Source organism: Lepidochelys olivacea (assembly GCF_965140295.1).
Source record: "Lepidochelys olivacea isolate rLepOli2 genome assembly, chromosome: 17".
In the NCBI taxonomy this organism is placed as follows: domain Eukaryota; kingdom Metazoa; phylum Chordata; order Testudines; family Cheloniidae; genus Lepidochelys; species Lepidochelys olivacea.
The window spans coordinates 22,466,981-22,482,520 of record NC_140427.1 but is presented as its reverse complement, the minus strand read 5'-3'; the positions used below and the strand labels follow the sequence as shown (position 1 = coordinate 22,482,520).

General features: G+C 46.2%; 1 protein-coding gene across 2 annotated transcripts in view; it reads left to right on the top strand.

Annotated features, from left to right (window-relative positions):
* Window positions 1-15,540, top strand: part of BAZ1B (bromodomain adjacent to zinc finger domain 1B) — an 89,838-nt gene that overhangs the window by 63,870 nt on the left and 10,428 nt on the right. For both annotated transcript variants that reach the window (XM_084650708.1, XM_084650707.1), the window contains 5 exons: window positions 887-985; window positions 1,427-1,604; window positions 5,774-5,959; window positions 13,105-13,252; window positions 15,144-15,291. In XM_084650708.1, the coding sequence (XP_084506834.1) occupies window positions 887-985; window positions 1,427-1,604; window positions 5,774-5,959; window positions 13,105-13,252; window positions 15,144-15,291 (759 nt within the window). The remainder of the gene's footprint in view (window positions 1-886; window positions 986-1,426; window positions 1,605-5,773; window positions 5,960-13,104; window positions 13,253-15,143; window positions 15,292-15,540) is intronic.

Below are 15,540 nucleotides of genomic sequence, written 5' to 3'. Positions count from 1 at the left end.
GGCCTGCAGAGGTCTGATATAGGAATATTTCTCAGTCATGCTGTGGCAGTTGCCTGGGCCCTGATGCCTGAGGGAAGGGGCATACATGCTAATTAGTAACAAGCTGTGATGTACTGAGTAATCCACTTGCATAGTCTCTGGGACAGATCACCTGACTTGTTACTGCCTTCCCCAAGGTCACAAACATCCAAAGTTATTTCCCAAATGGCTTTGTCCTCTTTAAGAAATAAAGGAGGGTTTAGGAACATCCCAAGTATGCAGCTTGGATTCTCCCAGGTTAGAGTAGGGTTTGGGGAAGAAGACAAGGAGGTTGATTTGTTTAAGTGAAAAAAATCAGACAACACTCTCTAGTAAGAGACTTAAGGTGAGGTCTCAGCACTACCTGTGTTTAGGGGACTGTCATTAGTACCGAATCTCACTAACACCTTGCTGAGAAGATAACCACCTTTTCATTGCTTGGAGAGCAAGATGAGGGAGACAGCACTTGGGTGAGGGTTAAGAGAGGGAGTTCCCTAAGGTTTATTAGTTCTACATTCAAATCCCTGGATGGAAGAGGCATGGTAGATGTGTATGAACAGAAACCTGCTGCCTTAAAAATATACATTTATTTTTACTTAAATAAAATGACCCCCACCCACCCATCTTCTGTTTTTTCTCCACCCTAGACTTAGCTGCATCTAAGACATAGCAAATGGGGGCAACTTTAGGCCTCTGTGCCACCATAATACAACTTGAATGATTTGTCACTTTGCCTGGTGGGGATTGGATTGGGTCATAGCTCACAAATACCTGTAAGGCAGGAAGTGGGACTGACCGTCTCAGAGGAGGCTTTTACGCTACCTGTTAAGGCAGCAGAGCTGGTGTTAGTGTTTGTTATGTCTTTCAGGTTTCTCTGTGATAGTCAGAAGGAACTGGATGAGCTGCTGGATTGCCTGCACCCCCAGGGAATAAGAGAGAGCCAGCTGAAGGAGCGGCTGCAGAAAAGGTGAGGCTGCTATTCTTACTTTGCATACACCTTGCCTGTTGCAAGGTGCATTCTGTTCAGGGTAAAGCATCCTGCTACCAGCATGGGCGCACAAAGCGAAGCTATGATCATGTGCGTATAAAGGAAGGGGGTGGGAAGAGTGGCTGCTTTTCTTTTCAGGAACATATTGCGAGTTCTCCATCAGCAAAAGTCTGAGCCACCAAGACACCTTGTCAGCTCTTAAATTGCTGCAGTCACAGCTGAAAATAAGGGCACTGTTCCTCAGCGGCAGGGCTACAGCATGCTGTTGAAAACTGATAGTTCTGTACAGTTGTAGCTGATGGAGTGTGCAGATTAAACTTGGGCTTCTGCTGTTCCCTCCAGCACACTTCAGCCATTACTGACTACGTTCTGTGTAGTAGCCTGCATCTGTTCAAGAGGTGGTCTCTTGTTTTTTTCCAGGTATCAGGACCTCACACATTCCATCCACTTGGCTCGGAAACAAAACCTGGGCCTGAAGTCCTGTGATGGCAATCAGGAGCTGCTCAACTTCCTCCGTAGTGATCTTATTGAGGTGGCGACTCGGCTACAGAAAGGAGGGCTGGGATATGTTGATGAGACGTCCGAGTTTGAAGCCAGGGTGAGGGAACACAGGAATTAAAATTATGCCCCTGTAGTAGCTCTAAAGGTGAAAAACTAGGACAAAGTTTTGGCACACCAGGGCTTGTAGCCATTATGGGTTCCTGCTCTTAAGTATTCCCTTGAGCAAATAGCTCTAGAAATTCAGTTGTGACTTGCCCTTTTGTGTATTGTATTTCCATAGTGGTATTTCTAAATGCATCACCAACATCTAGATAAGAGCTGGTAGCTCACGTTTCTCTGCATAAGTGCCATCTTAAATTTGAGGCTGGAGATCCAGCAGAACTGTTAAATCAATTGATTTCCCACAACTTTGGATGGGTTCTAAAGGGGAGTCTTTTAGGGGAGTTCTCAGAAGTGGTTTTAACTTTTCTATCTGTACCCGCAGGCTTTTGTGGTGAAATGTTACTGCAGGATGGCCAAAACAATTGAAAACTGCTCCAAATCCAAAGGATGACCCTGAATTGTCAGTTTTCAATTCTTTTGGCCTTCCTGTAGCAACATTTCACCACACCTGCCAGTACTGATAGAGAAGCTAAATCAGCTGCTGAGAGCTCCTCTGAAAGTCCATTGACAACTTCTAAAAATATTCACTTCCTTGCCCCTTTTGCCTCTGAATGCTATAGGGTCAGGGGACCTAGGCTGCTGAAGTGCCTAAATGGGTGAACTACTTGAAGTCTACTCTGGTGCTTAATTACCATAGAATCATAGAATATCAGGGTTGGAAGGGACCCCAGAAGGTCATCTAGTCCAACCCCCTGCTCAAAGCAGGACCAATTCCCAGTTAAATCATCCCAGCCAGGGCTTTGTCAAGCCTGACCTTAAAAACCTCTAAGGAAGGAGATTCTACCACCTCCCTAGGTAACTCATTCCAGTGTTTCACCACCCTCTTAGTTGAAAAGTTTTTCCTAATATCCAATCTAAACCTCCCCCACTGCAACTTGAGACCATTACTCCTCGTTCTGTCATCTGCTACCATTGAGAACAGTCTAGAGCCATCCTCTTTGGAACCCCCTTTCAGGTAGTTGAAAGCAGCTATCAAATCCCCCCTCATTCTTCTCTTCTGCAGGCTAAACAATCCCAGCTCCCTCAGCCTCTCCTCATAACTCATGTGTTCCAGTCCCCTAATCATTTTTGTTGCCCTTCGCTGGACACTCTCCAATTTATCCACATCCTTCTTGAAGTGTGGGGCCCAAAACTGGACACAGTACTCCAGATGAGGCCTCACCAATGTCGAATAGAGGGGAACGATCACGTCCCTCGATCTGCTCGCTATGCCCCTACTTATACATCCCAAAATGCCATTGGCCTTCTTGGCAACAAGGGCACACTGCTGACTCATATCCAGCTTCTCGTCCACTGTCACCCCTAGGTTCTTTTCCGCAGAACTGCTGCCTAGCCATTCGGTCCCTAGTCTGTAGCTGTGCATTGGGTTCTTCCGTCCTAAGTGCAGGACCCTGCACTTACCCTTATTGAACCTCATCAGATTTCTTTTGGCCCAATCTTCCAATTGGTCTAGGTCCTTCTGTATCCTATCCCTCCCCTCCAGCATATCTACCACTCCTCCCAGTTTAGTATCATCTGCAAATTTGCTGAGAGTGCAATCCACACCATCCTCCAGATCATTTATGAAGATATTGAATAAAACCGGCCCCAGGACCGACCCTTGGGGCACTCCACTTGATACCGGCTGCCAACTAGACATGGAGCCATTGATCACTACCCGTTGAGCCCGACAATCTAGCCAGCTTTCTACCCACCTTATAGTGCATTCATCCAGCCCATACTTCCTTAACTTGGTGACAAGAATACTATGGGAGACCGTGTCAAAAGCTTTGCTAAAGTCAAGAAACAATACATCCACTGCTTTCCCTTCATCCACAGAACCAGTAATCTCATCATAAAAGGCGATTAGATTAGTAAGGCATGACCTTCCCTTGGTGAATCCATGCTGGCTGTTCCTGATCACTTTCCTCTCATGCAAGTGCTTCAGGATTGATTCTTTGAGGACCTGCTCCATGATTTTTCCAGGGACTGAGGTGAGGCTGACTGGCCTGTAGTTCCCAGGATCTTCCTTCTTCCCTTTTTTAAAGATTGGCACTACATTAGCCTTTTTCCAGTCATCCGGGACTTCCCCGGTTCGCCACGAGTTTTCAAAGATAATGGCCAGTGGCTCTGCAATCACAGCCGCCAATTCCTTCAGCACTCTCGGATGCAACTCGTCCGGCCCCATGGACTTGTGCACGTCCAGCTTTTCTAAATAGTCCCTAACCACCTCTGTCTCCAGAGAGGGCTGGCCATTTCTTCTGCATTTTGTGATGCCCAGCGCAGCAGTCTGGGAGCTGACCTTGTTAGTGAAAACAGAGGCAAAAAAAGCATTGAGTACATTAGCTTTTTCCACATCCTCTGTCACTAGGTTGCCTCCCTCATTCAGTAAGGGGCCCACACATTCCTTGGCTTTCTTCTTGTTGCCAACATACCTGAAGAAACCCTTCTTGTTACTCTTGACATCTCTGGCTAGCTGCAGCTCCAGGTGCGATTTGGCCCTCCTGATAACATTCCTACATGCCCGAGCAATATTTTTATACTCTTCCCTGGTCATATGTCCAACCTTCCACTTCTTGTAAGCTTCTTTTTTATGTTTCAGATCCGCTAGGATTTCACCATTAAGCCAAGCTGGTCGCCTGCCATATTTACTATTCTTTCGACTCATCGGGATGGTTTGTCCCTGTAACCTCAACAGGGATTCCTTGAAATACAGCCAGCTCTCCTGGACTCCTTTTCCCCTTCAAGTTAGTCCCCCAGGGGATCCTGGCCATCCGTTCCCTGAGGGAGTCGAAGTCTGCTTTCCTGAAGTCCAGGTTCCGTATCCTGCTGCTTACCTTTCTTCCCTGCGTCAGGATCCTGAACTCAACCAACTCATGGTCACTGCCTCCCAGATTCCCATCCACTTTTGCTTCCCCCACTAATTCTACCCAGTTTGTGAGCAGCAGGTCAAGAAAAGCGCCCCCCCTAGTTGGCTCCTCTAGCACTTGTGCCAGGAAATTGTCCCCTACGCTTTCCAAAAACTTCCTGGATTGTCTATGCACCGCTGTATTGCTCTCCCAGCAGATATCAGGAAAATTAAAGTCACCCATGAGAATCAGGGCATGCGATCTAGTAGCTTCCGTGAGCTGCCGGAAGAAAGCCTCGTCCACCTCATCCCCCTGGTCCGGTGGTCTATAGCAGACTCCCACCACTACATCACTCTTGTTGCACACACTTCTAAACTTAATCCAGAGACACTCAGGTTTTTCTGCAGTTTCGTACCGGAGCTCTGAGCAGTCATACTGCTCCCTTACATACAGTGCTACTCCCCCACCTTTTCTGCCCTGCCTGTCCTTCCTGAACAGTTTATAACCATCCATGACAGTACTCCAGTCATGTGAGTTATCCCACCAAGTCTCTGTTATTCTGATCACGTCATAGTTCCTTGACATCACCAGGACCTCCAGTTCTCCCTGCTTGTTTCCAAGGCTTTGTGCATTTGTATATAAGCACTTGAGATAACCATGGTGAGAGGCATTAAAACATGTGGGTTCTGTTTTTTATAGACTGCTTGTGTTGTCAGGGTTATCCAGGAAGACCACCACGTTGAGTTCGGAATCTACAACCTGTTGTCTGGTGGCAACAGAAATATGCTGATGCCATAACTAAGTTGGGGGTAGACTTTGGACTTAAGATATTGTGGTAGTGATCGAGTGTCTACACCAGTGACACTCAGACCTCAATGGTTCAGGTGCCAAATTAGCAATCAGCATTACCCAAAAGAGCCACAGTGGTGTGAATACACTGTTTCATTTACTATACTACTATATATTCATATTTAAACAGTATGATGCGGAAATATTTAGTTTATATATTCTCATAGCAAAATGACTGACCAGGTATTATTTTATCAACTACAATTGGTTAACGAAGTAAAAGCATCCTGACTGGTTAATAATCTAGACTGGTTTAATGATGCAATCAGTGTTTTAATGTCATATGCTGCTGACAGACACATTAAAGAGCTACTTGTGGCTCTGGAATCTGAGTATCACTGGTCTACACTTGCAGGATTAGCCTACTTGGGATGTTGGTTAGGGTAGGTTGTCCTATTATTACATGTTTTTGTGGTGTTCCCAACAGGTGTTCTCGCTGGAGAGCCTAAAGGATTTTGGGGAATGTGTGATTGCCCTCCAGGCCAGTGTCATTAAGAAGTTCCTACAAGGTTTCATGGCCCCTAAGCAGAAGAGAAGGAAGCATCAAGGAGAGGACTCCGTTGCCAAGGTGGAAGAGGTAGATGAAGAGAAGAAAATGGCAGAAGAAGCCAAGGTAGTATTGGTTACTGTAGGATCCATTTCTTCATTTAAATAGCTCTTTTTTGGGCTTACTCCATCTGGTATGAAGCCCAGTGCCGCCGCCTCATCCTGCACCATTTCAGGTTCTGTGTGCAATCAAATCAGTATTGTGGGGTGGGTGACTTGCCTCATACGTTCTAAAATGGGTGCTGTCACAATAAAAATCATGTTTCAGAATCCATAGTTTATTCCCTCCCTAAAAGCATTAAACTGATTAGTGCATTTAGCTTTCTGGTTTCTATGCCCCTACTACACTGCTGGTAGGGGTCGCAGGTTCCCTGCTCTGTGGGTGGATCTTCAAATAAGAGCTTCTCAGGGAGTATTTTTTAAAAACTTAATGAAAATGTTATATCCATTTGGAAAGGGCTAGTAGAGAAGGTGCCAAGTGTTCTTAATCCCTTCACCTATAGAGAGGGACCTGTGGGGTGCTGAAGTTTCCTGGGGAGTGGGGGTGCAGTAGGATAGGTGCTATGCAAGGGGGACAAGGGCAGGGGTACTGGTAGGTTGGGAGATCCAGAGTTTCCTGAATTTGAGAGAGTTTGACTGGGCAGCTGGGAAGATGAGCTGCATCTGCCTGCAACAGAGAAGCTACATTAGCAGAAGTGAAGAGGTGTACTTAAGATGCAGGAGGCCAAGAAGACCTAGAGAGATGCTGCAGCACCATCTCTCTCTCTCTCTACTCCGCCCAATCCCTCCAGGGCAGTGTGGTGGGAGCACTGCAACTATCTAATCAAAGGAGCTGTTCTGGTGTCTAAAAAGGTCCACCGTGGTGCAGATGTGGAACAGAGGAGCATTGTAGTTTAGTGCACTGCATTATGTGGGGATATGTTTCCTATGACTTATTTATTTCAAAAGCACTCCATATTGGCCAAGTCTGCTCCCATTGACGTTTCAGAGGCTTCCAGCACTATGAAAGAGCAGGAGTCTCTTGATGCTTCCTGTGATGCATTCATTTCTGCATGTTTTGAGCTCTTATCACTACTGCTGAGCTGCTGTTAGAAGGGAGGGGAGAGCCTTTGTCTGTTACACTGTGACCTTTAGAGAGGTTTCGGAGTTGTCAGGTGTGACCAGACCCTGTGGGAATTGATGCATCCCTCAGTTTTTCTTCAATACTCAGTTGATTTTGTTTTGTATAGAAAAGTCCAATTAATTAATTCTTGATGAATCCTCCAGCACAACAGAGCAACTCGCACAAAGGGAAGGTCTAGTTATCCTACTAAAACTCTAGACTTAATAAATCTCTGATGATCCAGATCTTTTCTATTCCAATCTTCCCATATTTACAGGAATATTCACAAGAATAAGCTATTCTTTCATACCTGTAGAACTGGGTCCATACTAGGGGTAGTACCGATTTAAGAACATTGGTTTGTGAATGGATATAGTTATAGCAGTACAAAATCTGTAGATAAGTCTTTCGCTCCTTCCATACTAGTACTAGATCCGAACTAGTTTTCAAAACTATGTGGCTGTTTATCTATGTATCTACCCCAAACTCAGCCATTTTTGACAATGGGTGTCAAGTCGGCCACTGTAGCAGACCTTGGATTGCTCTCTCCACTCCTTCAAGCACTGTCAAACAGTACCCCTATTACCATGAACAGGGTTATGGAGTTCAACACTCATCATAGCAAAGCCAGGTGTCATAGAATCATAGACTATCAGGGTTGGAAGGGACCTCAGGAGGTCATCTAGTCCAACCCCCTGCTCAAAGCAGGACCAATTCCCAGTTAAATCATCCCAGCCAGGGCTTTGTCAAGCCTGACCTTAAAAACCTCTAAGGAAGGAGATTCTACCACCTCCTTAGGTAACGCATTCCAGTGTTTCACCACCCTCTTAGTGAAAAAGTTTTTCCTAATATCCAATCTAAACCTCCCCCACTGCAACTTGAGACCATTACTCCTCGTTCTGTCATCTGCTACCATTGAGAACAGTCTAGAGCCATCCTCTTTGGAACCCCCTTTCAGGTAGTTGAAAGCAGCTATCAAATCCCCCCTCATTCTTCTCTTCTGCAGGTTAAACAAGCCCAGCTCCCTCAGCCTCTCCTCATAACTCATGTGTTCCAGTCCCCTAATCATTTTTGTTGCCCTTCGCTGGACTCTCTCCAATTTATCCACATCCTTCTTGAAGTGTGGGGCCCAAAACTGGATACAGTACTCCAGATGAAGCCTCACCAATGTCGAATAGAGGGGAACGATCACATCCCTCGATCTGCTCGCTATGCCCCTACTTATACATCCCAGAATGCCATTGGCCTTCTTGGCAACAAGGGCACACTGCTGACTCATATCCAGCTTCTCATCCACTGTCACCCCTAGGTCCTTTTCCGCAGAACTGCTGCCTAGCCATTCGGTCCCTAGTCTGTAGCGGTGCATTGGATTCTTCCGTCCTAAGTGCAGGACCCTGCACTTATCCTTATTGAACCTCATCAGATTTCTTTTGGCCCAATCCTCCAATTTGTCTAGGTCCTTCTGTATCCTATCCCTCCCCTCCAGCGTATCTACCACTCCTCCCAGTTTAGTATCATCCGCAAATTTGCTGAGAGTGCAATCCACACCATCCTCCAGATCATTTATGAAGATATTGAACAAAACTGGCCCCAGGACCGACCCTTGGGGCACTCCACTTGATACCGGCTGCCAACTAGACATGGAGCCATTGATCACTACCCGTTGAGCCCGACAATCTAGCCAGCTTTCTACCCACCTTGTAGTGCATTCATCCAGCCCATACTTCCTTAACTTGCTGACAAGAATACTGTGGGAGACCGTGTCAAAAGCTTTGCTAAAGTCAAGAAACAATACATCCACTGCTTTCCCTTCATCCACAGAACCAGTAATCTCGTCATAAAAGGCGATTAGATTAGTCAGGCATGACCTTCCCTTGGTGAATCCATGCTGGCTGTTCCTGATCACTTTCCTCTCATGCATGTGCTTCAGGATTGATTCTTTGAGGACCTGCTCCATGATTTTTCCAGGGACTGAAGTGAGGCTGACTGGCCTGTAGTTCCCAGGATCATCCTCCTTCCCTTTTTTAAAGATTGGCACTACATTAGCCTTTTTCCAGTCATCCGGGACTTCCCCGGTTCGCCACGAGTTTTCAAAGATAATGGCCAATGGCTCTGCAATCACAGCCGCCAATTTCTTCTGCACTCTCGGATGCAACTCGTCCGGCCCCATGGACTTGTGCACGTCCAGCTTTTCTAAATAGTCCCTAACCACCTCTATCTCCAGAGAGGGCTGGCCATCTCTTCTGCATTTTGTGATGCCCAGCGCAGCAGTCTGGGAGCTGACCTTGTTAGTGAAAACAGAGGCAAAAAAAGCATTGAGTACATTAGCTTTTTCCACATCCTCTGTCACTAGGTTGCCTCCCTCATTCAGTAAGGGGCCCACACATTCCTTGGCTTTCTTCTTGTTGCCAACATACCTGAAGAAACCCTTCTTGTTACTCTTGACATCTCTGGCTAGCTGCAGCTCCAGGTGCGATTTGGCCCTCCTGATAACATTCCTACATGCCCGAGCAATATTTTTATACTCTTCCCTGGTCATATGTCCAACCTTCCACTTCTTGTAAGCTTCTTTTTTATGTTTCAGATCCGCTAGGATTTCACCATTAAGCCAAGCTGGTCGCCTGCCATATTTACTATTCTTTCGACTCATTGGGATGGTTTGTCCCTGTAACCTCAACAGGGATTCCTTGAAATACAGCCAGCTCTCCTGGACTCCTTTCCCCTTCAAGTTAGTCCCCCAGGGGATCCTGGCCATCCGTTCCCTGAGGGAGTTGAAGTCTGCTTTCCTGAAGTCCAGGGTCCGTATCCTGCTGCTTACCTTTCTTCCCTGTGTCAGGATCCTGAACTCAACCAACTCATGGTCACTGCCTCCCAGATTCCCATCCACTTTTGCTTCCCCCACTAATTCTACCCAGTTTGTGAGCAGCAGGTCAAGAAAAGCACCCCCCCTAGTTGGCTCCTCTAGCACTTGCGCCAGGAAATTGTCCCCTATGCTTTCCAAAAACTTCCTGGATTGTCTATGCACCGCTGTATTGCTCTCCCAGCAGATATCAGGAAAATTAGTCACCCATGAGAATGAGCATGCTTTGCTCCGATGGGTGTTGAACTTGATTGACCCGGTTCACACCAGAGCTGGGAATAGAGAATTTTGCCACCCATTGTCAACACAGGCTTATTTTCCTAGTGTCGCTGAATTTCCTTCAGTGTTGTTAAGACTGCTTAGAACATTCAGACTCCCACTCTGTAAATAAAAAACAGGAGTGGTGGTATTCTAAACACAGTTTGGGAATGCATGCCCAACAGAGTTCAGGTGTCGTTCTTTAACTCTTCTAGCACCACCTAATTTGTCTAGTGACTTTGAGCAGGGGGTTGGACTAGATGAGGTCCCTTCCAACCCTGATATTCTATGACTTCTGTTCATATTATCCAGTTGAGCTTAAAGGTGACTGTGTAGATTTCAGTACTACCAGAGTGTGGCAGTCTAAACCACTCCCTGGAGTCACAGATCTCTTACAAATAATTTTCTTTACTCTTACTGTCATGCCTGTGTCTTGGCAGCAGATTGGTAGGACAGCCAGTAAAGTACCAGTTATATCTGGCTATGCTGGTGGGAGTTTCCTGGCATAACCTGGTATGTTTAGCATTAAAGTACATTGTCTTTTCACCTCAATATATCTAGAATTTGCTTTTTGCCAAACTAGGAAATGCTTTTTAAGGTGACCTTGTAAGGACTGTTTGGATCTCAGATGTAATTATCTGACAAGAAAATGTGATTACTGCAGCTTTGAAATGCAAATGAATGTTACAATTGTTGTAGCTCACCTTCCCTCTAAGAGAGCTCCTGCATGGACCTGAACTTAAATACTGAGTACATTGACAGACTGACCTAAGGCAGTATGTGAAAACGAACCTTGGTTTCCATGCAAATGGCCCTGACTAGCAGATGTACCCCATACTGTACATTAGGGAGAGCATGCAGAATTAGCCATGTGCCTTTTGCCTACAGTACAATATGGGTCACAACTGACTGACCAGAGTGAGAGGGATGGGCAGATCACTAGCCCTTCTGCTGGTCAATGGTATTTGCGTGGGATCAGGCAGCAGGCCAGTACTTGCTTTTTAGCCATAAGTTTGGATGCATTGGTCACTAACAGTATGTCTGCACTGCAGTTAGACACCCATGGCTTCGGCTGCAGGACTGTTTAATTACAGTGTAGACATTTGGACTCAGGCTGCCTGAGCTTTGCGATCCTCCCATCTTGCAGGATCCTAGAGCCCTGGCTCCAACCTGAGCCCAAATGTCTACACCACAATTAAACAGCCCCATGAGCCCAAGTCAGCTGGCATGGGCTAGTTGCAGGTTTGTAATTGCAGTGTAGACATACCCTCAATGCAGCCAGGATTTTTTTTAGTGAAGGTCAGTAACAAGCAATTAAATCTCTTATTCAGATGGAATTTTTTTCATTCTCAGGTTGCCAGACAATAGGCTTTCTAGCCTGCTCTTTGTCCTTCTCACAGCAGGCTTTTCCTGTCATGCTCTTTTTGTTCTTGACATTTTTCTGTGTTTGTTCATTTGTTGCAGTGGCAGAGTTCTCTCTCCTCTAGCCAGGAGATTGCAAGTAACTTCACTGAATCTCATGCTATGCCTGACAGGTTAAGGTGCAACAATAAACAGAGTTCCCCTGGAGACTGGTAATGCTGAAATGCCCCAGCCTCATACAGCTTATGAGGAAACAGTGTTACAGATCTGGTAAATTCCACGGACTTGGGTAGAAAAATCTGAGCAGAATCTGCCAACAGCTTTTGCAAATTTATCTTGGCCCAGTGATCCAGTATGTTAACTGCAAAAGCCATGTAACAGTTACTTGGAAAATCAATTACACAATATGTGAGGCACCCCAACAATGTTCTGCAAAAAATGGCAGGATGCCCTGCAATCTGCACAACTTTCTGTGCAGTTTTCTACTGGCCCTGGCAGTGTCTCCTGCTCTAGGTACCACACCAGCAAGCGACAGTGAGGATATTAGGATGTTAAAACAGTTTGTGTGTGTGTTTTTTTTTTTTTTTTCAAACATCCAGTATACACTGCACTTCCTCGAAGTCAGTGGGAGGGAAATGTGCAACTCTGCAAAAATCCTGGGTTTTGTTTGGCTCCCAAATTGCTGTCAGCTGCAGAGTTTAGTTTTCTCCCATCTGACACTTCACTGTTTGTTTGTTTTTTTTTCATTTTCCTGGGGTAGAAGAACATTAACTTGAGTCCTATTATGTCCCTGTCAGGACTAGGCCATCACCTCATAGCTGTAAAGCAGAGGATTAGCCTTTTAGTTGAACATGCAGTGGCTGGGGATTGCTTCTGTTCTAGTGCATTTCCAATTCACTGCAGCTTTGTTTTTAAACCTCCGGTGCTGAAATGTAGATTTCACGGGTGGCTTACTATGTGCAGATTCCAGCAGTCATGTTGGTGCAAATCCCCGGTTTTAATACTGTGGTCTCATTTGCAGCTAATGGGAGGACCTCAAATGTGCTGAAGTTATCGCAACTCAGTGAAAATAACTGTTCTTGTATTTGGGGCCTGGAATGCTTTGCTTGTCAAAGCTGACAGTGACATCAGCCAGTCACCCACCTGTCAACTAAACAGCTCTTAGGGCAAACTGTTTAATGGATCTTTGCTGACAGACATGAATGCTCTTCAAGTGTCCACTGGAGGGCAGCACAGGCTGTTCTCGGCAGTCATGACCTGAACAATGCCTGCCAGCTGCCTTTTAACTTTCATCCTACTTTTAATGGGGCTAAAATTCTGCCGTTTATTTTCTTTGACTGACAAGTATTTGGGTTAGACTTTCAAAGTAAAGAATGTAGTGCAGTTTGTGTAGGTTGTTTCAGGCTGGTCATGAAGCACAAAAGGTCCGTAGTGTTATGAACAAGATGTCTGGCCCAGTGAGGCTGGTGAGAGGGTAAGCCTCAAAGAGGACTGAGGCGCTCTGTAGAAGGTAGAAAATACAATAGCTGAATTATGGCTGACAAGTGCCCCAACTAAAAGATGGAAGAAGTCTTCAAGTTATAGTGAGCTGTGTTCCTGTGCTTTGGTATAATCTTAGTTCTGTCTGCAGGTTGCTTCAGCGGTGGAGAAGTGGAAGACAGCAATCCGGGAGGCCCAGACCTTCTCTCGCATGCACGTGCTGCTTGGGATGCTGGATGCCTGTATCAAATGGGATATGTCGGCAGAGAATGCCAGGTGCAAAGTGTGTCGCAAGAAAGGTATGGATTCCAGCCCCAAGCTTGCTTAACAGTGGGGAGCGCTGGTGCCTGTCATGTGCCACCTGGGCAGCACGCTCCTCTAGTGAGTCACCACACCCTGCTCTTGGCTGCGCTTTCGTTCTGAACATCAGGATTCACTCATTCAGAAGCAGAAACGCACATGTCCAGGAGCCCTAAGACCGAAAGTCAAATTAAATATCTTTATATAACTTACAAACTTACGGAACGCTGCAGGACTGTGATTTCCATAGCCTCTCCTGCACGCCAAGATATTATCATTGGTTCTCTCTGCAGTACACTAGGTCAGTCTTAGCTTTGCACATCATCAGAGGGCTGTTCCCTGTGTCTTTCTGTGTTTATGAAAGTTCTGTGTTCTAAATATTGGATCCCTGGATACAAGTCCCTATCGTATGAAAGTGCCTCTTCAGAATAACAAACCCTTCTGGGAACAGTCATGCCTTCATTTCATATCCAGAGTGCATGCCATCCTACACAAACCTGGGGCTTACTCTGAGTTCAGCATTTCTGACGGAAATAACTCTCACAAGTGTTTGTGGTTAAATGAAACTGTCATATTTCTAATATGCACTGTAACTTGGCTCTGTGATGATAGGTGAAGCTGCTGCATGCTAAGAGCTATTTATATATGCCCTCTGTTAGTGCTCTTCCATTTGGTCAAAGCAGACTGCCTGAAAACAATTATTGTCTTGTCTGTATTCACATCACACACTTTCAGTCTTGGATTTTTAGGGGCCTTCTGAGTTGCACCTATCTCTTGGTTGCTCCCCACAACTGAAGAGGGGAGAACAAGGTGGGATTAGGCTGAGTGAGGCTATCCACCATCAACCTATGCTCTGCTCTAGGAAGCGGTTGATGGGGGTGGAAGAGAAGGAGCTGGGAGAGAGCAACTCCTGGCTGTTGCGCTTCATGTGAGGGTAGGCAGAGCGGTGAGGTCCCATGTCCTGAACTATTATTACTTGGGCAAGTGGAGGAGGAAAGTGACCTGGGCCAGAGGAGTCCACCTTTATACCATGTCTTGCATACAGGGGAAAATCTGCAAAGGGGAGCTACGTAAATGGAGGGTTATGGGGGAGGGAATGTAGGGAGAGAGTCACCAGCAGTCACCCTGCCACGATGTGCTCTGAATGGGAGGTGTGCACAGGCAACAGCCATTTCTCTACCCTTAGAGAAGAGCCTGGCAGCACAGAGCACCTCATTGTAACTTTGTCTTGTTTTCAATTTGTGCACTGGAAGATGCTGATCTCTCTTGAAATGCTCATGGGAGGTGGGGGCAGCAAAGGTTCTATTTCCACACAGACTTTCTCTCCTAGTTTGCCAGGGGCTCATGCTAATTACCTTTGCACTTTTAGGTTAGCCTTTGGGAACTAAGCATCAGTAGAAAGAGGAAGCTGGGAGGACTGAGTGAGATGTCCTCTTGAACAGCTGAAGTGCATCCCTTCTGCGGGCAATCTTCTGAAGCATTGCAAAAACTGTTTGTCCATTGCTGGCAGAGGGTGCCCTAGTTGAGTCCAAAGGCACCCACCTAGGTCCAATTGGCTTGATTTGACAGAACTAGAATTTCAGGTGTAGGGAGGAGAGTCACATTGTGAAGTTCTTGTTTTTACTAAGCAGCTGGCTCAAAATAGGTTTTCGCTCAAGTTAGTGAGGAGCACAGAGGCAGCATTCCTACTGGGTAATTGCGCTGTGCTGTTCAAAGCCAGACTCAACAGGGCCGGGAAACTCCCATAGGTTTTAAAAGGCTGCAATACCGTTTGAGGAGTTTTTGTGGCCCTCCACCTCTGTCCCTTTCTCCATTGTATTGGTAGCTGCTTCTGCACAGGGTGAGCAGAGCTGTGCTACTAAACTTCATGCAAGTTCTCCCCTCTCGTAGGTGAGGATGACAAGCTGATCCTGTGTGATGAGTGTAACAAAGCCTTCCACCTGTTTTGTCTGAGACCAGCACTCTACGAGATACCAGATGGCGAGTGGCAATGCCCAGCTTGCCAGCCCTCTACCGCCAGGCGCAGCTCCCGGGGAAGGTGAGACCCTCCTTTCTCCTGCTGCTTTCGCTGGGGAGGAATTCTAATCAGGCTTTGAGAACTAAGGAGTCTTTCACAAAGAGACCAAAGCATTCGTCCTTAATCAGTAACTGCTTTTAGAGGAGGGAAATACCTAGATTACTTGATGGCACTTGAACAATAGCAGAGCGATCTTTTCAGGCTGCTCTTACATTAGAGCACCTGTGTTGTAGTGACCCATGACATTTTGAGGGGAGTAAATAACTTCAC